At 40.5% G+C, this 25,249-nt stretch overlaps 1 protein-coding gene across 3 annotated transcripts in view; it reads right to left on the reverse strand.

Moving 5' to 3' along the window:
• afg2a (AFG2 AAA ATPase homolog A) overlaps positions 1-25,249 on the reverse strand; it is a 156,613-nt gene that overhangs the window by 80,064 nt on the left and 51,300 nt on the right. For all 3 annotated transcript variants that reach the window (XM_073486405.1, XM_073486406.1, XM_073486404.1), the window contains exons 13-15: positions 22,972-23,025; positions 22,604-22,683; positions 18,307-18,433 (exon numbers count right to left, since the gene is read on the reverse strand). In XM_073486405.1, coding sequence (XP_073342506.1) covers positions 18,307-18,433; positions 22,604-22,683; positions 22,972-23,025 — 261 coding nt within the window. The remainder of the gene's footprint in view (positions 1-18,306; positions 18,434-22,603; positions 22,684-22,971; positions 23,026-25,249) is intronic.

A 25,249-nucleotide genomic window follows, 5' to 3' on the forward strand; every position in this document is an offset into this window, starting at 1 on the left:
CTTAATTCGGGATTGGACCAATTGGCCGTGCTGCATTTAGTATGCTTTGTTTGTCTTGAGAGAAACCGTATACCGTAATCAAGGCACAAAATGAACGTTTTCAAGGGCAGCACAAGCGAATCCTTGCAGAGAAACAGCTTCGTTCTTTTTTCAGTTTTCCCCATTTTTTTTCTAAAGAAAATAAATCTGTACGGATTGTGGGACCAACCAGAGGGAAAGCCTTGTGTTGTGAGCATAAGTTGTTCTGAGAATGTGGAAGAATGAGGAAATAATTTGGGTTCAGGCCATACACACTGTACTTACATTCTTGGCTTTTAGTTTAGTTTAGTTTATTTGTTTATTATGACGTGGACAATCTCTAATAAACTTTACAGTAAAAGGAGCAGCTTTAGCCTTTATGGCTAATTTCCGGCTGTAGTCCCCGGTCGGTTGACAGAATAGACAATCTTGACTAGCTAATATTACAAGGGGATGCAAGGGATAAAAAGAATGAACGTGGAAAATAAATACAAAAAAGTGAAATAAAATCAAATTAAAAAATGGTACATACAAGGCAACAGATAATGACTACGTCACATATCACGTTTGACGGGGGTTAATGTTTGCAGTTATAGTTGTCTGATAGCCATGTTTTGAGGTGTTTGGTGAAGGTGGAGTATGTATTTACGTCTATTTTAGCATATAATTTTTTAAAGACTGAGACAGAAGAGCAAGCTGAAATTCCTTGATTACCAACAACCAGTGAAGTGAGGTCAAAGGTCAGACCGACAGAACAAAAAACCCAGAGACAGATACTTATTTGGATTTATAATGATGCGAAAGAAAAGCATTAGAGACAACTCATTACTTCAGTACTTCCTCCCTCTACTTTTGTGAGAATAAATAATGCCCCATTCATGCAGAAGCCAGGTTTTTGCCTATAAGCACTCTTTATAATGGCTTGTGGAAAGTGCATTATCTGAACGCAAATGTTTACCCATGACCTAACAACTGAGTCATGTTTATTGCACGCAACAAAAGCTAACTGTGAGTGAAAACACACAGGAGATCACAAAGCTAAAGCTTACTGTGGTATGTTTATAGCCGGGTATGTGGTCTTTTAGTGGTTTTGTGTCAGAGCGCAGATGAGTAAACACTCCCATGTAGCTTTCCATTCAAGGTGTGCGAGCACGGTATGGGATGCAGGTAAGCCAATGACCGACATCTCTCAGTTGTGATATGTGTTGGCTTGGCTTTGGATGCGAAGAAAGCAGAAACGAAACAGCTGGAAAGTAACTGCAAAACTGTTGAAGGAGACAAGAAGGGATGCACTGCTGGTTGCAAAACATGCTTGGTTTGATAACACCACTGAAATCTCTTTTCCCAAACAACTTTCTGCTGAACTTTGAGTAGGCTGGGGAGATAAGTGTGGGAAAGGAAAGGGAAAAAATACAGAATCAGAAAACAAGGACAGAGGAAAAGGAGATAAAAGTAGGGTAAAGAGATCAACAAGCGACTGGTTGGCTGCTTACAGCTCACAGAACAGGCTTCAAGGAGCAATCATCTGAGGTCAGGGACAGGTCTGGTTGCCCAGCACTACTGGATTCTCACTTCCACACACACACACATTCCCTGTGTCATCCTCTCTCATGTTTACTGTTTCCACCAGCCAACATTTCATTGTTACTGGGGCAACATGAAGAAATTTACTCCTGCACAGAAATCACATTCTCCACACAGCAGTGAAGAGGCCCAGCCTGCACGCCAAGTGGCTTAAACTTGCATGGCAGACCGATGCATGACATCAAATAACCAGAATTACTGGAATGTGATATGTGGGTTTTTGTTCACTTTTTAGTAGAACTTTACAGATCTAATCAATGCATGTAGCAATATTTTTACATTTACTGTTAGGAGTTCTGCGGCCTCATCTGTACCCTTAATTACTCCTTATTAGTGATAAGGTAGATTATGGGAAATGACATATCTTGCTGTTGCAGTTATACTTTAAAGTTGTTCCAAGGCACTTTAACTTTTTGTTGATTTTAGTGGCCCCTGTGGACAAAAGCAAAACAAAGTAAACTTTGTTTAAGTTTGGTACCACCAGACTACAGAGCAGCTTCTTTCCTCAGGCTGTGATACTCATCAATTCACCCTTAGCACTTCAGCACGAAGAATAGTTTTGATTTCATAACTTCTATCCAAGCCAGAATAAGCGGGAATCCAACCTGTGGACAGGCATTAAAAATAACTGAAATTGTTTCATAGAAATAGCCAATCTTAACGCTGATGGTCTTGCTTGCTTATGAAGGTCATACAGAGGCATCAGTATTAGACTGAGCCTGTTTCATAACCAGTTAAAAGGTCCTTGTTGCACATTTACATTGACCAAGATAGTCTAGAGAGACTTACAATACAAGCTGATTGCATACAATGTAGTTTGTGTAAATGCTCTGAAAGGTTAATCTAATTACTACTTAATATTGACTCGCTACTTAAAAAGGTCCAGTGTGTAGGATTTAATGGCTCATTCTAAGGTAACAAAAATGAGGTGTTTATATACATAATAATGAATATCATATCCAATTTCTTATCCAATAGAATAGAGGTTTATTGGAAACTTCTACGGGAAGCACATCAGCTGGATGCCCATAATAAGATAAAAGTCTGACAAGATGAGAGTCTAACAAGGTTTGCTAAAAATACAGGGCTGAAGTCTAGTTAACTAATTTGTCCAAACCAACTAAAAGGATCTCAACTCAATGTCAGAGGGTCTCTTAGTTTCAGTTGTGTCTTAGGAAATCTGTATTTGTTTCATCGTGTGGTTGTGTGCATGTATCTCCCTGGAGCTGGACGAGATGCAAAACACAACAAACATGTGACTCAATTTCAGCAAAGCAAAACAACATAGAAAGCGCGTAGCTGGGCTCTATTAAGCATTTGAGGGCGTAACATAATTCCATGCAACATTTAGTGAAATAAGACAGAGATCGCCCAAGGATGTAAGTAGGGCTTGAATTATGAGGTGCGCAAAATAAGGGAGGCAGAGAAGGAGGAAAGATGGAGGAAAGATTGGGGGGGGGGATTAACCAGATAAGTAATAAAGATGATGGAGATATGGAAAAGGAGTAGATGAAAAGGAGGAGGGAGACAGTGAAAAGAAAAGAAAAAAAACAAAGCAGAGAGTTCCTTCATTCTGCTTTCTGTCTTTGTGCGACCAGTAGGTTTAATGCTCAAACGTCCCCTCTCTCGCTCTCTGTGTCTGTTTACAATTACCGTGCCGCGAATGAATCTTCCACGAATGACCGCTCAACTGGCAGCCCAGACTAGTCAGGAACAAGGGAGCTATTAGTGGAGGAACTGAGGAAGGAAGGAAGAGGGGAAAGCCAAAGGGATGGCAGTCCAGCTCAGAGGCCCAGGGAGGGAGAGGAGAGGAGGGGAGGGGAAGGGAAGGAGGGAGGGAGCAAGGGGAAAGGCTTAGTGGAGGGAGCGAGAATGTAGGGATCAGTGGAGTTATATAGCAAAGAGAGAAGGGCGATAGAGAAGGAGGGCACAGCCGCATCTCCCTGAGGTGATCTGCTCAAAGGAAGCAAAGATCCCAGAGGACGAGGAGGAGGAGGAAGAGGCCGAAGCATCCCCTCATCCCAGCCCACTCATCACTCCCCCCTCGCGCAGCAAGAAGAGGAGATGAAAGAGATTAGTTCTGGGGTCTGGCCTGGAGGACAGTAGACCAGGCAACCTCTGAAATTCTTTCAATTCTCAGGCAACAGGATTTAGGATGGGACCTCCCTGTGGCCCTTTGACACAAGAAATACATGAGAGCATTTCGTGGGTGAGACACTCTCAACCCCCTCCATCCCCCATCCAACCCATGTCAAGGCATGAGAGCGCTTCTGGGGACTTCCTGACAGCTATAAATTACTTTGACTTCAGAGATGACATGCAAAGGGGGAAAAAAAGAAGTACTGGTAACCTTTTTCTGCAAAAACCAACACACACATACACGCAGAGGTGCAATCCCAAACCTATGAAGCAGCCGCCTTTCACACGGTCATTCATCATGCAGAGCCTGTGAAAGAGGAAATGAAGTGACACTGGGCCGTCATCCTCTTTCCGATGCATCTGCCAAGTCCTTGCAGCAGGGCCGCAGGGCCTCAAAGACCTCAGACGTGTTTCAGTCTCACTTTATTGTTGCATCTCGCCCTGACCTCAGGGGTCCTGCTGTAACTATCATAAAAGGTGCTCCTTAAACTCATCAACTAATTCATTTCTCTAAGAAGACAAGCCAGCCCACTTAGCTTATATTGCTGCATTTTGGTAGGACAGAAGCAAAGGCGAAGGGTAAAAGAGACACAAGCCAGGAGGATTTAGCAGGATTGAATCCTGTGCCAGCAAGTGTTGCTATTCATTTTCCACTTTCCAGTGTATCAGCTTGAATCAAAGTGAAGCGCAACAAAGTCAATGATTGTCACAATCAGCCCAAATGACATTATGATGTCGGGTATGGTCACTAACACTGTCCTTAAATAGTTAAGTGGTCCCAATTTCACAAACGAGCAATAGTTTAAACATACGTCAAGGAAGTTTAACTGGTAATGAAACAGTCTATTTATTACTGTCTATTTATCTATTTGACCTACATGGGCAAATGAGACCATCGGCGAGAAGATTGGCCATTTCAGTAAAGTTAGTTAATCTTAATGTCTGTCACTGGATCTGATTCGGACTTATGTAGGAGAAGCAACTCGTACAATTAAAATTGAGCATGCTAAGATTCATTTTTGAGTCTCAAAGATTGAGGAAATAAGCTGCTCTGTAGTCTGGTGGTACGGCACTAAAACAAAGTTTACTTTGCTTTACCATCGTCATATTGCAGTTATTAATCTTACAAAGCCACAAATAGATACATGATCTTGTCGTCATGCGTCATGCAAAGAGTTTTGTTATTATCATTTACACAGCTTTGTCTCCATTTTTGGACACAAGCATGTATTATAAAACAAAGCATCTCATGATAAGTCAAACATATGCAGGTTTCAGCTATTCAAATGCGAGGATTGTCATTGTTTTATATCAATATTAATACAATTTCTTTAGGTTTCGGACTGCTGGTCAAACAAAACAAGCAAATCTATATATCTCTTTGGGTATATGAAGGGACTATTTTTTATTTCACTAAAGACTAAAGAAGTAATTGGAATAATAATCAGGACATTAGTCACAATCATTAGTTGCAGCCCTAATCCTAATGTTAATTATTCCTCTTAAACACAAAAAAAGCAGCTGTAGGCCTCATATATCCATAGGAATCTACTTAACAACATGCTTAATCAACACTGATATATACATACAGCTCCAGTACATGGAAACACAACTCCAACTCTGACAGCCAAATGGTCTCCCTCACAGAAGGGCCTGGTGGGATTCATTTCATTTCAGCTACAATGGGTAACTTAAATCTTGATGAAGATGACTGAGGCCAGCAAAGGATATACATTGGGATACCGTTACTCCCCCGGCCTGACCGGTGCGCCTCTGAAATGACTGCAGCAAATAATAGCCCATTTGTTTAGCCATTTTCCAAACACGCCACTGGACCTTGTTGAAGTGAACAAAAAAGGCAGCACAAACCTGCTTTTTATCACAGGAGACACACTGTAGCTCCCTTTGCGACATTACCGTGCCCCCCTCTTCCTCCAACTCCCATTTCAAATCCCCCCAAAACTTACACCTTATCCACTTGTAAGCAGCTCTTAATGTGGTGTTGGGATCCCCAGAGCAGAGAGCCGGGCTCAGAGAGCTTCAGCAGGGGATATTTGGAACATACAAAGGGAGTATTATTTGTTGCACCCCCTCCAGTTGGCCCCCTACCAGTTTCTATTCTGTATGTGGGTCTGACTGTATCCTAATTGTGGTGAATGATGACTCCTTCCTACTCCCTGGTTTTTACATAGACTAGAGACCAGGCAGGCCGTTAAATGTCCCTTCAGGTGGCACAAGTATCAACCTATTAATCAGTGAATCTAAATGTAATACTACTTAAGATTTGTTTCAAAGATTAAATCATATTGATGTCAGAATATTCTATAACATCATTAAGGCAATTGAGTTACTTAAAGTTAAGATATACTTTCTTTTTCCTTTCTGCGCTGTATTTTGCCTGTGTGTTTAAGGTGGAGGCGTGTTGTTTCAGGTACCGGTGAGAGATGAAATACAATCCAGGAAGGCCAGTGTGAGTAATAGATCCATGAGTTTAAAAAGCTTATCAGACGCTGAAACACTGAGGAGGGGTTTAAAATACTCAGACAGGATTTTACAACTCTGGACAGTTATTACGGTGGCAGTTGTTCTCGTCATAAGGCAAACTGTAGAAACCTAGCGTTCATGTTACAGTTATGTAATCTACTAGGAATTGTGTGTTTTCAAATATTTGATTTGCTATCGCAGTGGGCATGCTGAAAGATATTGCCGCTCGGCAAAAATAGAGACGGGTCTCCAGACGATCTTAAAAAGAAGTCTGACTTTATATAAGCTTATGAGAAAATGACCCTACTTCTAACTTGATTTATTACCTCAGTAAACAGTATTCTACTGAGTTTATTGTCTCCACTGCTGGTTTTAGGTCTTCTGCAATACGGCATTATGTTCATTTGGAAGTTATGGTCCCATTTTGAGTAAAATAGACAATAAAGCAGGTTATGATTTAGGTTATGGCTACCTTGTGACTGGCGAGTCACTATCATGGTGTTTGCTCTGCTTCTCTGTGAAATCTATATAGTATTCTACCTAGCTCCACCCTCTTGTAAAAATATTGGCACTACTGGCTCCAAAAAAAAACAAACAACCCAATCAATCAATCAACCGCAATGATGCCAAACTTGCAGCATCAAAACAGTAATGCACAAACCAAAGGATGACGTCACAGTACGTTACACTTAGTCTCATCATACAACTATGTATAGAGGTGTGGGGTAGAATATGATGCAGCAGCACTTAAGACACAATAGTGTTTCCCACACAGATATTTTACTTTGGCGGTCTGCCAAGGTATATTAGCAGCCACCTAGCCACCAAGTATATTTTTATATTTTTTAAAATCCGTCTGAGAGAGCAGCGCCATCCGCGATCGATTAACTAGCGGATGATATGGCCTAGCTTTTACCCTCTGTTCTACTGTCAATCACACATGCTCTGCAGCAACAGAGACGCTCTCTGGTATTACATCCCTCCTGTAATCTCACCGATTGTGATACGACCATTTAATGTAGGCCTACTTATGCCATTGTTTTTAACAGACTACTCCTGGTTGTTGCCATGTTGTTTGGTGCACATTGGTTTTGATCCGCTTCATAATTAACAGCCTTCCACCACACGCGACTCACTGGCTGTAATAATAACGGGATTGCGGGTAAAAAAGTCCTAAACGTGAGGTGTGTTTTCGTTCGACCTTATAAAACTTACCACTTACAAAGAAAGCAAATAAGGCTGCTGATAGGGTAAAAACAAAGGAGAGGCAGCCAGTGTGCGTGCATTAAGGTGGACACTATGGGCAAACACTATGGGCAAACTCTTAAAGCGACTCTGAAGAAAGACAGTTGATTTTTGAGTCTCATTCTGAGGTCATCAAACAGTATAGAAGAACCTGTCATTTGACGAAGATAAAAAAAAATAGAAAAAGGACAAAGGAATACAGAGAAAAGACGCTGAGACGTAAAAAGAGGAAAATATACTGGCACTCCAGCAGTATTGCATGGGGGGGGTTTAGGAGTAGCATTTATGAGAATAAACGAGATTTCCTGAACTGAGAGCATTCCAAAGGCGCCGGTGGTCTCAGCTTGCCAAGAGGCAAGACGACACATGCTGGAGATGTCTGCCAGGTAGCAGAGCACAAAGAGCCCTCATTTCCTCCCTATCCCTCCCTCCCTCCCACCCACACACACACACACCCCCACACCCACACACACATCCATCCTCATGTCTTTCTCTGTCTAGCTCACCAAAACAGAGGAGTAGCTGACGGAATCGCAGGGTGTCTTTTGAAGTGGCAAGTCTCCAGAGCGGTCCAGTCAACAAACAGAAAAAGAATGAAAATAACGTGTGTACCTTGATCACCAGCTACAATTACAAAAGAAACCGCGCAGTTTCTTTAAATATCTTGAAATTTTCTGTAACTGCCAACCAAGTCTTTTTTTTTTTTGATAATATGTATGTCTAACATTTCCTGACTGCTCGTCTAATGTACATCAGAGTAGGAATTCCCTTCATTGTAGAAAACTGCTGCACTTTCTTCAACTGAGCTAACTCTGTTTGTGTCTAGCTAACCAGAGTTTGTCTGGTCTTGCAGGTTTTCTTCTGTGTTTGGTCGGATTGGAAGCTTTTTGTGGTGGTATTCTTGGATGCACACATGTGTAAGCCGATACTAATACAGCCCTTGAAGTTTGATACTTGCCTGGGGATCCTGCTCCCCCAATGCGCGCACACACGCACACGCACACGCACACACACACACACACACACACACACACACACACACACACACACACACACACACACACACACACACACACACACAGCTTCCCAGAGCTCATCCGTCCCTAGGTGGTATCCCATTACTTGCTTACAAAGACACACACACTTTTTGTTTTCTTTTGCCACTGTAGCTTCACTAAGCCACAAGCCAAAACTCTCACTCTGCCCACTGCATCTTAGAGACACAACCTTGGCAGGAAATACTCTCAGAACAGGATTGTGTTAAAGCAAAAAAAAAAAAAAAGATTCATATCAAAACTGTAGCTGGTTGTTAATAATGAAATGGATGAAAACAGTTAAAAAGAACTGAGAATTTAAGCAGAGAGACACTAATAGCTACAGTGTGGATAATATCGACAGCTCAGCTCCAGCAGGACACCCTGTACTGTGGCAGCGGGGCCCTATTCAGAACTGTGCAGTCAGGAAAAAACAGTGAATAAGCTCTAATCCTTTAAGACAGCACCAATAGAGATTCCATCATGCTTGGCTCGTCACGAGAGGAGAGCAAAGCTTGGGAGATGATAACGTCAGGCCAACACAAAATAAAATATGGCCTGTTTTGACTGGCTGGCTTATAGCCGCTCTTTTAGCTAAGGGTTGTTTCCTGTTGAGTGGAGGCATGGCTCAGGTGGAGGTTTGTGCCAAAGAAAAGGCAAAACAAAAGGTATTCACGGGGTGAAACTGAGAGGATCCTCTGATGCCCTCGTGTGAGGACGAATAACAAAGACTGAAATGTTTTGAGTGTTCACGCGAGGCTTTCTTCACTGAAGTCATAATGTACAGTCTTTATGGATGGAGGAATTAGGAGGTAATCAACAACAAAGCCAGCACACACAAACAAAAGCATAACATAAATTAGAGGCACACATTGTATGGTTTGCATTAGCTTAGTTTTCTCTGTAAAGTAACCTTACCTAACCTAACCTACTTTGAGTTACTCATGTTTACCACTAGTGGCAATATGATTAGTCAATACATCAATTATTCAAAAAGGACAGACATTTTATAGACAGGATAGCTCTTGTTTCCAAGGTCAAGAATAAACTCAATTTATCATTAAAGGAATTTATTACGTAAAAATTCCAAATATTTGCTGCTTGCCGCTTTTTAAACTTGTTGATTTGCTGCGTTTCTCCATTTTAGATCTCAAAACTGATAATCTTTGGGTTTAGGACTGTTGGTCGCTAAAACAAGTAGAGGCCGACTGATATTTTTTTTTTTTGGCTGATGCCGATACCGATATTAGGGAGTAAAAAATTGATAAATTAAAAACCTGATATAGATAGACATAGATATACACACATTCTTTTGCAGTGATCCTTCAAATGTAGTTATCAAACACTTGTGACAAAGATGTGTAATTGAGTAACAATTTAACATTAAACTTTATTGTCCAAAATTACATCAGTGCAGTAACAGAGACTTTGCTTTTAAATTACCAAGCATCTTTTTCTCCATCATGTTTTGTTAAAACAAAAGTATTCATATCACATTGGACATCATATATGCCAATAATGATATATCTGTGATAGGCCAATAACAGCCACTAATATCAGCCAACAACTCTAAAACAAGCAATTTAAAGAAGTAAATTTTATATCACGGGTAGTTCTGTTGGACGTTTTTCAACATTTTCTGACATTTAAAGGTCCAGTGTGCATAATCTACAGGGATATATGGGGAGATATTGGCAAAAATGTAATATAATATTCATAATGACGTTTTCACCAGTGTATAATCACCTGCAAATAAAAATTTGTTGTGTTTTTGTTACCTTAGAATGAGCCGTTTTTATCTACAAAGGGAGTGGGTCCTTTTCCATGGAGTCTGACATGTTGCACCGCCATGTTTCTACAGTAGCCCAGAGCGGACAAACCAGAAGATGTCCCTAGAGAGTGCCTTTATGTTTGTTTTTGGGGTTTTTTCTTGTTTTTTCCCCCCGCCTTATTGGGGCGTGCACCATACTGGTGAGTAAGATATGGGGTATTTCTTTTGTTGCAATCTGCAACCTCAGCCCTCGATGCCACTTAATCCCACACACTTGTGCTTTAATGGATCAAATGATGATACTATCATGAGAATAATCAACGGATTATTTAACCTTGAATCATTAGTTGCAGCCCCAGTTAATACACTACACATAAAAATGAGTTACAGTCACAACGATTTAGAACTTATTTGACACTTTCTCAACAGTCACGAGGTGGGAAACCCAACCATTCTGGTTTACCAGGCAGGTGATAAAAGCATAAATAATTTGCAAAACACCTCTGATTAAGATCTGGAACACCAGCATGCAAGCATACATGAATGGAGAGCCACAAACACACACACGCACAAACACAGAGGCACTGATGTGAGCTCTGAATGCAAGGGGGGATCAAAGCTACATTTAGCTAATGCCTGAATATTTATAAAGTGGCCCTCTAATTACAGTCTGGTGGAATTTGCCTGTGATTACAATTAGCAACGTCCAGACTGGCTCAGAAAACACTGGCAGATGTTCAGGCTGCCCGAACAGGCCTTATGTCTGCTATTTACTTTGTGTGACTCCCGTTAAAGCCCAGTGGGCCACAGAGGGACTTTATGAATTGAAACACCTTGGTGGAAGACGAAGAGGAGAGCAAGATGCAATGCTGTCATACGTGTCCAGTTAAAAGATATAAATGCTGACTTTTGTGGGTCTTAGACTGACTCTGTGAAAACCAGCATGACTTAAGAATTTAAATAGTGACCATGAAATAGTCACATGCGCTAGCTTGTGTTACTGGAAGTATGTGTTAGACCACAAGTCCGTGAAGGCTCATAAAATATCTTGCAAGGCCTCATGTTTCAGTGCCATACATCATGCTGCAGTGCTACATTTCCACGAATGACAAAAAAATGGATAGAACAACCAAATTACAGCTAAATTTAGAGAGACGACATAAAAACCCAGAACTGCTGAAAGTATCATAATCCAGTACTGCAGCATATTAAATAATACGACGCAGTTCCTTGAGATTTAAGTCGGCTTTCCTATGTGGTAAAAATGTATTTAGTGTGACATGTTTCCTGCTGTTGCCAGCCAAAAACAGTTGGCTCCAACTCACTTTTATCTAAAAAAGAAGACCGTCTATCACTCTGAGTTCATACTTAGTCAGAGGTTGTATCATCACTGAGGACAGAGTTTCCTTACTTTATTTACTGAGCAACATATGAACAGTGCTGAACCATTTATTTAAGCATTTGGCATGTATTCTGGCAAGTTTCTAATCTGCAGGAATTGTCAGTAGTGAATATAATTGTAAAAAGAACGGACCCATGTCAAGTTTGGCACCATCTCCTGTTCAAAAGCCACACTACAGCACAGGGGGGCTGATTTTCAGAGCCTCGAACATGAAGACGGAGAAAACCTTAAAACATGAGCATGAGTGGATAGACAAGACATTCTGAACTGGTGGCTGACGAGCTACACTGCTGGAAGATAAGACAACTCATGACACTCAACCTTTGTGTAGCTCATCAAAAACAATACTTATTCTAACTTCTTTATGCAGCGAACTTCACCTGACCCTGCTTCCAATTCAGCTTTACACCCAATTTTGCAATTTCGAATTAATCAGATATGTACAGCAAAGCTAACTGTAGTGTTTAACAGCAAACATCTGGCAAACAGTATTTAGTTGTCAGGAAGGAAAGTTTTACAACCATTTATTTGTTGTCATTATTCTATCTAAGTAACGCCTGTGGAGCTGTTGATGAATCAGAACAGCTTTCTGGCAAAATTTCACCCACAACACAGTGAGCTACACAGGAACAGAGGAAATGTGTAAGTGCTTGTGGAGCTCTGCATGTTGTGACTTATCAGTACAATTATAGTTTAATAGTATTTATGTTTATTAAAAACATAAACAGCCTACTGAAAGGCACTTAATGAGTAGCGGACAAGGATGTGATCTAGCGTACTCAAGAGGATATTTGTGAATTTAATCAATTAATTGTTAAGTTATCATACAGTCTGGATGAGAAAGGGTTTGCTAACAAACTTTGACAGTTTATTAAGACTTTTATTAAGCAACGAAACTAAAGATGCTACACCTGAGCTAGCAGCTCTGTGAGGCTTTACTTTGTCAGAGCAGTCCTTTGAGCTAAATGCTAACTTCAGCATGCTAACATGGTCATATTTACAAGGCTAACATGCTGATGTCAAGCAAGTATAATGTTAACTATATTCATCAGTTTAGTTTAGCATGTTAGCATGGTACCATTTGTTAGTTTTTCTGCTTTTTATCGTTTACATTACATTTTCATCATAGGCTGAACGTATTTGGACTGTCCGATATCGGACATTGCAATATTTGCAGTAATTTGCAATATTTTTCACAATATTAAATATCTAACAGCTGTTACTGCATATTCTGGCTTTTATTCTGAAAAGAAAATGCATGCAGAGCTGTCATGGCAGCCGAGGCAATGCGCTATGATATTTGACGAGGTGGAAATAAGACCAAACTGGTGGAAGTTACTACATGCACATGGTGCTTTAACAAACAGACATAGAGGACTTAGTTTCTAAGAAAAACGCCAGCTTGGCAATATTTTGGGTTTAAAGCGGGCAAAAAGGGCGAGCGAGGGATTTTAATGAGGCTACATGTCATCTTTGCCACAAGACGATATCGTCTATCTTGATATTTGGGCATGATACATTGTTACTTGCAGCCCTGAATATGAATATATGTTGAATATAATATCACAACTGTCAAAGTGAAAGAAAAAAAAAGTCCAGGGAAAGCCTGGGAGTCTCCCCTCAACTGACAGCTGTAAAATGCAGCCATGTTAATTGTTCCTGGAGTATCAGGATAGACATACTGTCCTTTCAACTCTAATTCTATTGCCTCTGTTTTATTTTCGCCCCTTGATCTGATAAGAGCGCAGTTGGGAACTTCTGGTTCCAAACAAAGACCCATCTGCTAGTAATCTCTCTCCACTGTAAGCACCCCAGTCTCCTGATAGCATGGATGAGCCTGCCGCACATTAGGGTAAACAAATGAGCTTTTCAGTGAAACAACAAGCCAACACTATCTTTCCTCTGGATCAAGCCACCAGCAGATTCACAACACCAGCTAACTGGAGGAGAAAAGTATGTCAAAATGTGGCTTCGGACAAACTACAAATACTTAAAGGGACGACTTGTTTGAGTGTGTGAGTTTGTGTACAATCAGCTACATTGACAGCAGCTCGACAAACACAGTGACAGGGGGTTCTTCCTACTGAACAGACTGGATAAATATTCCTGGTGGTGCTAATCAATCACCACAGCCCAGTCTCAGCAGGTCAGAGGTGGGCTTGGGTGACTGGCGCAATACAAAGGAAAGAGGAAGTGTGAGAAGTTTTTTTAAGGTGGTGGGGGCAGCAGGAGGTGTGAGGGGGGTTGTTTAGTGACATGACATCATGCAGAGGGATGGACTAACCTACTTAAACTAGCTATTGTGAGACTTGGAAAGTGGAAAGTAACAAAGTACATTTACTCAAGTACTGTACTTAAGTTCCATTTCAGAAGAAAATATTGTACTGTACTCATTTTTCGACATTTGTTTTGTAACTTAAGTTACTGCGCAGATTCAGATTCATAATAAACCAAATAAAGTATGATGTAATGTTATAGATCAAGTATAATGACTTTTACTTTTAAGAGAGTATCTCTACATTGTACTGAAGTACAAGATGTGAGTTCTTCTTCCACCTCTGGTTTAGTTACTTTATGCAATTGGATATCAAAAGTGGGAGATATGTGTTTGGCACAAGAGCAGATCATTGTGGTTCGTCTGCAGTTAAACAACATTTATCACAGTTGTGATATAAAGGCGAGAGGAAGCAGAGGGACTCTGTGTGCTTGTGTGAAAACTATCTTTTTGTTATCCATTTGTTAGGATGTGATTCAGCTGCATTAGTCACATTATGTGCGTATGTTGTTGCATATCTGGTCTTGTTTCTCATGGATGTAATACAAAGGCCAGAGGAAGTTGGAGGACTTTGTGCATGTGCAAAAGGACAGGATGTCTTAGTTATAAAAGTTAAGCTTCAGTATTGTTACGACTTTGGGCCTCTTTAGTTTCTATTTATAAAGTGCTGGAGAGTCTAGATCAGATGAGAAAAGAAACACATTCTTCATAAAGAAACTAACAGCTTTGACATTGAAAAAAACACGAACAAGCAGTTCTTCTTCATACGGGCAGAGAAAGACGATTAGATGGGCTTATCAGAGGCCCGCAACAGCCACAGTTACTGGATTGTTTTGTCAGAGCATTTGATTTACTGACTGCTGTCAGGACGTTAGATTTTCTACAAATATGACAAAAAAGACTTCTAGAACAACTTACCAACCCTAGCTTTAAATCGCTCCAGAAAATTTATATCACAACATTAACATATAAAAATTAGGAAAAAGGGTTGACATCACTGTGAGCTGCTTTCTACCACTCTTTCAATGCTGCTTGTGACAACACTGCTGTTAAAAGTATGATTTGCGCCACAACGAAACAGATCAAGCAAATTTTAAGGTGTGGATAACAATTTTGATTTCTGGTTTATGGATTATGATATAAGCAATGTTTAATATTTCATTTAAATCATCACATTCTTGCTAAAATGCTTCCTAAATATCATAAAGTTCCAGTTTAACTCTACTCAGTACATCAAATAAAAAGAATTGTGACTTTGCAGCCAAGTGGGGAAAGAGTTTCCCAACTCAAAACAGCCTCGTTTAAACCTGGTAAGAAGCGGAAATCCACATTGTCTTGTGGCTTTGGTTGAAAGATGGACACCAGGCTTGCTCCTTTCAAACTCAAGTAAACGCCACTTTCTCCTCTCTCTTCCTCTCTTCATCCCTCCCACCCTGTCCATCAAACAGCTGAGGCCCCCAGGAGCCTCCTCTGCTGCACCAACAGTCGACAATGACTTCATTGACACCAGAGCGTCCCATTAATCTTCATTTGTCCCATCATATCCTGCCATTGGTATGGAAATGCCCGCCCATCTCCGGTGTGAACTGTCAGTCAGCGTCGGTGCTGGCAGTGGGACAGTAAAGCTGGGTAGGGTGCTAAAACCATCAGGGGTGGAGGGCGAACATGGGGGGGCTATCTGTCCATTTGGCAGCTTTCTTTCCCAATGTATGTCATGGGTTCCTCATTCAAATGAGTTCAACCTTATCTCACACACACACACACACACACACACACACACACACACACACACACACACACACACACACACAGTGGGGGGGGGGGGGGGGGGGGGGGGGAGGGGGGGGGGGGGGGAGGAGGTAATCTGATTTCTCAGCTGCCCGGGAGACCACTTCCTGAGAGGGAGGCCTGGGGTTTCCCATCTGTCCACCCAGGGGCTTGACCCCCTACCTACTATTGTAAGAGTTTCTTTCTCTCTCCAGTTTTCTCTTTATGCAGCTCTTTCCCTCTCTGACACACACACATGCAAACACACTCTCAGGCTGTGTCTTAGCTGCCACACTGCTAATGGAGTTTGAAATGAGATGGCAACCAGTTGCAGAGGCGGAGGAAGTCGCTGTCATTCCCCCACCGCAGGGATGGATCAATTCTCCACAAGTGGGCTAGAATGGAGCGGGGGTGGAGTGTTTGGGGAGGGGGTTCCCCAAAATTTGTATGTGGGGGATTTCTCATAGTAGTACCTAGTAAGTGGTGATAGATTTTCAGTGAGTAGTAGTTTATGTAAAACAACTGCAGATGTGGCATCTTTTCTCCGATGACGATATGTGATTATTATGTATAAAAATAAAGTTAAAAAAAAGAAAAAATGGAAATTGGAGTGGAAGATGGATGGAGATGAAAAGAAAAGGAAAACGTGTAAATTATTTCATACAAAATCCAAATTCCAAGTTAAATTTTGTGATTGAAAATTGTTCATCAACAGCTCAAAATATTTATTTATTTGTTATTCTACGAAGTGGTAGTATATGGTGTGCATCGATTTGCATATCAGTCAGTGCATTCACATTGCCTTAAGTAGCTTTATGCAGTTTTCTGATGTCTCAAACATCATTAGGGGTGTAATGACTCTCCAAATCCACAGTTAGATTTCAGCACTGACGGCTATGCCATTGTCAGACTATCACATCTGGGTTTGTTAAGATCAACAAATCATTGGTTTTATACCCTTACAACTGTCACTTGCATTTTTAAATTCTTCTTTAAAAAGATAGGGGTATTTAACAGCTAGACTTCATCCTGGTGGCTTTTTGAAAGTTGGAGTTAGGCGAGTTCAAACAATATTCACCAAAAATAAAGATTCCAGGATTCAACAAAATAAAGTGGTTTCTTAAGACATGCATTTGGAGAATCGAGATCCTGCTTTTGATTTTAGTGTTTGAAATCGAAAGGTCATTGTGATTGTTTTTCAATTTAGAGTCAAAACTGTGACACCCATGAACATCATGTTAACAAGACACCCGGTTTCTAAAACCGTCACTTTAACTCCTAACTGCAAATTTAAGAATAAAAAATAATTATCAAATTTCTTCTGACTTTAAAATGCTTATTAGTGAAGACAAGGAGCGCATGCTTCTAAAAGAAATTGTCCCAAACACTTGTCTTTCAGTCTGAACAAAAGTTACACAGATGGTACTTTTCCCTGGAAAGACAACTTTGTTTTTGCCAGAACTTGTACTTCCCAAATCTCTTAACTATAGGAAATGAGTATAATGTTTTTATGACCAATAGTCATGCTGGATGAAAATATCACAAAGAGAAAAAACACCAAAGCTGACAAATTCATATTTAAGTTAAATAGCTAAGAAAATGTCTTAAAAAGCAATCACTCCATATGTTTAGGTGCTGTTATTATAATAATCTTTAAATGATGGATATGCTACTCTATAATCAACACTTCCTGACAGCATCAGAGATAATGAAGTATATCTATAGTAAGTAGGACTGGAGACCCAAAGAGAGAAAACAGAAGAAAGACAGAGACAGACGGCAGCTTGAGCAGGAGCTTAAGAAGCACTACAACATTCTCCTTTCCTGTGTCCTTTCTGACAAGGCACAGACTCCTTTGATCAGCACTCAGGAAATTTCATTAGGACGGAGATGGGTGGATAAGGGGCCAAGAAAGCTTTTTTAGATGGGAAGAGGAAGAGAAGGAGATAAAAGGGTAGAAAAATAGAAAATGGACGGAAGGTAGGGGAATAAAAAGACTGATAGTAAGATCTTTATTTTCTCAAATTGTCATTGAGAGGAAAAAGAGATAAACGTTTAACTCCCACCTGCAGTTTTAAATGGACTGTTTTTGAAGTGGAACTCTGTTGCAGTTATTCACTGGCTTGAGCTTAATTAATACACACAACCAGTAACTACAATCTAAAAAATGAGATGTGAAATGTTCACTAAATGTTTTTCAATTCCCTTTTCAGTCATTTGATCTGCTGGAAGAGGACAGAAAGTTATTTGGCGCCATTTAGCCAAACAAACTACATGAGCCAAAACTCTAGATAGACTAAACCACTCCAAACATGTTTGAAACAAATGTACCCAAAACCAACAAGGTGCAAGACTGCTCCAGCATCTAATTCAGCTGCACCAAAACAAGACAGTGACGGCATCTGAAGAGAGAGTCGAGAAGACAGACTGGAGCAAGCGACCTTTAACCTTATCAATCATGTACAACAGAGGAGGGGACAGAAAGGAGGAGACAAGAGAGACAAACACACAACATCCCCTAAACCTTATAATCAAGGACCAAAGAGGAGAAAGGAGCGATAAAGACAGAGAGCCAGCGTCTGTTTACCTTATCGATCATGTCGGGCCGGTTGGTGGCGGCCAGCACAGTGACGTCTCGGAGCTGCTCGATGCCATCCATCTCTGTCAGGAGCTGAGCCAGGACCCGGTCACCGACACCGCCGGAACCCGAGGAGCTGAAGGGGTGGATGAGAACATAAGATAGATGAGTGGATGGGATCAAAAAAGAGGGAAAGAGTGATGAGATTGATGTGATTGATGAGTGGATAAATGGATGATGGAGAGGTAAAAGGACTTATGTAAATTAGTCAAAATGTGGGAAAAAGGAAATTATTGATGGTGTAAAAGATGAATTACAGATAGATGATGGATGGATGGATTGGTGGGAGGACAGACAGACAGCATGTACTGTAAGAAATGAAGGAAACAAGAGTGCAATAAAGAAAGAGACAAATGGACTAATGGAAGAAAAGAGAGCGATGGGACAATCATGTGTGATGGATGATGAAGTGGATGATACAAATATGAAGCAACACTCAAGTTTCTGCTCTCAGGAGTCCAACACAACGCATGCCTCAAACTTTTCTCATTCATCAATAATATTTGCTGTATTAAGAAATGAGGAAAATCACCCAGTTCCTGAATACCTTGAGGGAACTTTTGAATAGTTTCACTGACACTGTGATAGCAGGTTCTTTCATTAGCACAATTCTTCTTAATATAAAAAAAAGGAAAGGCTTTGGCAGCAAAAGTGAGCTTTCCTGCCAATGACGTCCTCCTGAACTGCAACTCAAAACAAGGCCCCAGAAACCACTCAAATAAAGCAGCTTTCCTTTAGACAACGTTAGCAAATATGTCACCTTGTTTGAACTTGTAAATGCACTTCTGGAGTATATCAAGGCTCCCATACTCTGAGATCAGAATGAGATATTTTCTGTGCAATATAGAATATTTAAAGTCATAATATGCAAGCGGTCATTGAATAAAACCCAATGTTTGATAACTGGATCCACTGCCTGACTTAACAAGCCAGCAGGTAAGTTCAGATTCATTGTCATGATATGGCAAAGGCAAGGCATTGTGTAGTGGCTTATAAACGCAAATGTTTTATTGGTCAGATCATTATAGATCAGATACTTTTGTCTGAATGGTGGTATAAAAGTATGAAAGGTACAAAGGCTGAATGGGGGTCATTGTTATTCCACCTTTGAGCTGGCAGTAAAGGTAGTAGCACAACTGAATCGATGTCGAGGACAACTCAAATCCGTATTTTTAAAGAAATAATCAAACAAATCAGTAACACATTTCATGTTAATTAAGAAAAGGCTAATATATACAGGGGTATGAAGTGCATTTGATGGGGACTGTTGTCAGTCGCAAATTAATATACATTTGATGCATTAGTGAGTATTTGGGTCAGCAAATGCACCGAGCATTTGGGATTATCTCAACATAACCCACTGTGTATGAGTGTGTTCATGGTAATGAAGGAACATGTCAGCCAGTGCAACAGTGTGGCTCACTGATGTGTTTTTAATAGTTTTTGGACAACAATGGTGTTCTATGGAACTGAAGAAGAAGATAAATCAGGCCTTGGCAACATTAATTATAATTCAAGTCAGATCTGTAAACAGTAAAACAAATATAATATAGAATATCTCCAGCTTTATCCTTTAAGAAACTCCTCAGTGTGTTAGTCAGTGTATTACAAGGTGGTTATTTTCCATAACGCAGTGCAGACAGCCACCCTTCTCAGTGCGCACGCACGCACATGCACACACGCACACACACACACACACACACACACACACAGTCTCTGTTGACAGGGCCAGCGGAAGTGCCAGACGTCATTAGCAGAGACAAGGCTACAGAGGAACACAAAGGAGCTCTGTCACTGAGATATGAAGGGAGAGAGAGAAAGAAAGTTTGGGTGAAGGGAGATAGTGGGGAGAAAAGGAAGGAGGGAAGAGGATTAGTGAAAGGAGGACAGAGTGGTGAATTGGAGAGAGACTATGAAGTGAAAAAACATGGGAGAGAGGACAAATAAAGGAGGTGAGAGAAACTGGGGTGATAGACGGAGAGACAAAAAGGAGACAGGATTTCATTAAAAGAAGGAGAAAGGAAATGAGGAAAGGCTGCATGAAGGTGAAAGAAAAGGAGAGACAATGAGGGAGCGAAGGAAAGACAGAGAAAGGTAGAGAGAGAAAGAGCTTCAGACTGTCACTGAAACATTTGATTCTTTTGTCCTTTAAAACTCAATGATCCATTTTTCATAACTCATAATTATCTTCCATTTTCTGTTCTAGGTTCTCTGTCAGGAATGTATTCACTTTATTTTTATTGCAGTAAAACATTTTTTTTTTGATCTGTCGATCTGTGCCTCTATCTCACATTCACTGTCTGTTTTTGTCTCCCCTGGTTTGCATCTTTTCCTGTCTTCTTTCTGTCTTCTTCATCTCATTCCACCAGTTTTGACTCGTGGCAGGTAGGCTGACAGATTTACAGGTGCTTCTCATCTCCTGCCTCGAGAGGAAAAAGAAAACACGCACACACATACACTACACAGCAGAGGCTGTCTGGTTGTGTCAACAGTTTTGAATTCTTGCCGGCGTGCGTGAGCCACTTCATTGATTAAACATGGCAGGAAGTGAGGACCAATAAATAACCTCTATAGATCAGGACTAAGTGCATTTTTTAAAATGGCGAGTGGCCTCAAGGCGCAGGTCCAGTCCCACGCCCATCGCAGCCAGCTGACAAACTCTCACGCTGTGCTGCATTATTGGTGAAAGCCGGCTGCAGCTGGGTGGAGAATCGGAGTGCATTCGGAAAATTGAACATCAAGATAAGGAGGGGGGACGCTCAATCATACTGAAGGAAGAAGTGAGAAGTTGTTGGTGATAAATAAATGATTGATGAAGACAAGTTGCAAGATAGACATCCTGTTCACTGGAAATAAGTCAAGACTGCACTAAACTAAAGTGAAGTACAAAAAGTTCCAGGTTCCTTCTTGAAAACATATATTCTGAAATGCTAGCCTAGCGTAGTAGTTTGGAAGAGTTAAGTGAATGAGATAGAACAGTTTCAGAAATAAAAGAGGACCAGTGGTCTTGTTCTAGATTTTCAAGATGGACAGGATGTTTTGTAATTGGACAAGACCACTGGACCTGAGACAAAGTGTGGAAACAACCCAAACGCCAAAATAAATTTTTGCAATGTGTGTTTCTGCAAACACTGTTGAAATCATGTTGAAACTTTCTTTACATTATGTTCAATTTTCTAATTTATGCTGTGACAATGCTGTGCTTAGGGTCTTGTTTGGTTTTGACACAAAAATGTATTGGTTGAGACTAAGAAAAGGCCTTGTTTTGGCTTAAAATATCTGGTTTTGCCGCCACAAACATGACTGTACAAATTTCCTGACGTCCCTATTAAAAATAATAGTAGTTTCACGTTTACAAATGATGAAAAGCTGTCTTGAACACTGATCTTTTGCCTGACATGCCACCACCATCCCCTCCCCTTCAACTCATACACATGTAACTTGAACTTTAAATGTTAAATTGATATGTATGACATGTCCAAATTTGATCATATCTGTGGTTTGCAGACACGTAAAATGCCAACATTTTATTCTGGGCTGACTCAAGAGTTGCTACTGTATGACATTTGAATCATCTGACCAAGGGCCCACATAGAAAAGTTATAGAGACAGCCTGTTGGCCTTTCTGTGCTCCTTGCTGCAACATTTAGTTTCATCGACTGGTTTACCAGGAAGCATACTGCATATTTGGCCTTCCCCATCTGCCGTGGACGGGCACAATGAAGTGTTTGTGTGCCTCCGGTCTGTGTCCTCTGTCCGCCCCCCATCCTCTTTCCTTTAAGCCACAGATGTTCCCATTGCCATCCCACTAAAGCGCCTCCGGACAAGACTGTGTTCTGTGTTCGCCGGTAGCAAAAAGCCACAAAAGTCTAAGAGGACACCATGGGAACCGAGTGGCTGGCTTTCATAGAGTAGCCATGCAGACATTTTGGGATGTTTGCTCCATCCATTCATAAGTGAATCTTTGTGAGACAAGCTGGGATGCAGGCGAGGGATGGTAAATTAAAGCAGACCGCAGCGATGACTGTGCATTTGTCATCACCGGACAATGAATGAACACAGTGCTGAAAATAGCAAACAGCGGACAGTAGCAGTGGTCAACAGTGAACAATCACCCGCGGAACATTCAGACAGGAAGTGAAAATTCATCAAGTGGGCAAGAACTGTGTTTTTAATTTTCTATTTGCATCTTTCCATCTAATTATACACCTCTTTCTATTGTGTTAGGAAAAGCAACACACTCTACCTTCCTCTTTCACTGGCAAGAGCGTCGATCTCGTCAAAGAAGACGATGGAGGGAGCGACGGCCCTTGCCTTTCGAAACACCTGCAAGTGTTAGCAACAATAGAGGAGAGGAAAACAGGACAAATCTTTAATGGGACCAATGAATCACTCTATGCACAAACATACGCAGGAAATACAGCACGCATTAATGTCAGAAATTAGATGTCACGTTATCCGTTCATTCCATCAACAGCTAAAAATATTTAGAAGGTGCAGCGCTTTAGTTTGGATGATTAAGAAGAATGTCTTGCATAACTTTATGTCAACAGAACAATAGTAACAGCAGACAGATGTGAACCTTTTAGGGTATGGGAAGTGAAATGTACGTACCTCTCTCACGGCTCTTTCAGATTCTCCAACATACTTGCTCAATAATTCTGGACCCTAAAACAAAAAGATTTGGTCTATTATTTGGCAAACTGACAGCTAAATATTTAGGTTTTAGGCATCACAACTGCTGAGCAGTGATGGAATGTAACTAAGTACATTTACTCAAGCATAATTTTTAGGTACTTGTACTTCACTTAGTATTTCCATTTTCTGCTACTTTATACTTCTACTCCACTATGTTTTAAGATAAATATTGAACTTTTGACTCTACTACATTTATTTGTAACTTTAGTTACTAGTTACTTTACATGCTTCATCAGAGCCAAAGTAGCGCATTTTTTAATTAATTTATTAAAAAAGAAAAACACAGATTTTGGACTAATACTTGAGGACAAGCTTAATGTATCTGATTTTGAGCACTGTTCAAAAAAATTGACACCATCTTCGGAGCACTCAGGACTAATCATGGTCGTGTTTTGTACCCAACTTTACTTGACTGTAAGTAAAGACATCATGTTAAAATATTACTTGGTAAAAGTGAAAATCACCCATAGCAATAGTACTTGAGTAATAGACTTAAAGTATCTGATATCAACTGTACTTAACTATTAAAAGTTAATTATACATATATTTACATGTATGTATACATTGTATACTATGGGGTGGATTATTGACTTGGTTGATTATTAGATCTGATATTCAACATTTTTGTGATTATTGGAATCAGTGTTGATTTCTCATCAGATTGCTGATATAATAAGTTAAAAAATGAGCTACATTGGCTCTGATGCAGCATGCCATCTGCAAAGTAACTAGCAACTCAAGTTACCAAATAAATGATGTGGAATGGAAATATAAAGTAGCAGAAAATGTTAAAGTTAAGTACAAGTACCTCAAAATTGTACTCAAGTACAGTACTTGAGTAAATGTACTTAGTTACATTCCATCACTGGTTCTGAGAAGTGTCACCTGGTGTGTTTGCAGACAGTTTAAACTGAGAGCTAATATCGTGAATGACCAGAGAAGCAGCTGCTGCTCTGTGGCGTCTACTGGAGATTAAAAAGAGGAACAGAGTGAAACAGCGATAACACAGCGTGAGAATGTCATGAAGGACAGCAGAGTGTGTGTGGTGTAACTGCACAGCGCCACAATGCTCTCAGTACACTGTGTACTGGTTTATGTTGGTGTGCAACATCTGCGGTTGAGCTGGAAAATAAAGACATTTCCCACTGTGAGAACACCACAGTTCCGTGCCTGCTACTACTGCGTTCCCCAGCATTGCAAGTACAACAGTACATCAAGTACTGCTACTACCACTGCTGCTATTTCTACACAGCAAGTAAACTCAAGTATTTGGCATGTTCTCACAGGTCAAATGTCAGGTTTGTGACCAAAATGAAGCACCACATTTGGTTTAGATCAACAATTTGTGCAGGACGGACAGCTGAGTTTGTCCAAGTTTTGGCATGGCCTCAATCACCACTACTCAAGCACACTGTGCGTGATTCATTTCCAGCTTTGGCATTTGTTCCCACTGAAAGACACAAAGTCCTCCAGCTCAAGCGAAGCTCAACAATTCAGAAGTTTCCTGGAGATTACTACTAGTCTCACTGTTACCGGTTAGAACTGCTGCAACTTTTATACTGACTTCTTTCACTGCTACATCCACATACGTCCACATTTAAAAAGGATGTTTTTAACCCCATAAAAACGTATATTTTGAAAAATGGAAAAATAACACGTTTTAATACATTTAAGTGTGAACAGTAGAACCTGAACTTTTCAAAAAAGTATACTGCACAGTCATTTTCAGGTGTTGTGTGGCACTAAAGTTAAGCACTTTCTGACAGCATTCTTGAGCACTTTGATCGAATCAGTTTATACGTATGTGTTTAGTTATCTGACAACATCAATGGATAAATACAGTCAATGGCTACAACTGTAGATTCATTTACAATTGTAAATTCAGGTGTATTAAAAACATCTGATATTGGGTATAATTAGCATTCATTCTCACATCAAATGACTGCAGCAGTCAGGGGTGTTTTTCAGCTTCAGTTCTGATCGGCTGGAAAAATGGATTGAAACGTGACAACCGAGAGAACATGCCGATTTTGCCATGATGCTCGTCAAAATTAAGGAGGTTGGCATGTAAATATTTTTAATCCTTCTCCGATCAAGCAGCGCTCCAATTCAAAATCAGTGGTGAGTTTGAAGGAGACACTGAAGTGAAAGATATTGAGAGAGTAAATACCGTTACATTGTCAGTGGCCTCCTT

Source organism: Pagrus major, chromosome 18, assembly GCF_040436345.1.
Source record: "Pagrus major chromosome 18, Pma_NU_1.0".
Classification (NCBI taxonomy): Eukaryota; Metazoa; Chordata; class Actinopteri; order Spariformes; family Sparidae; genus Pagrus; species Pagrus major.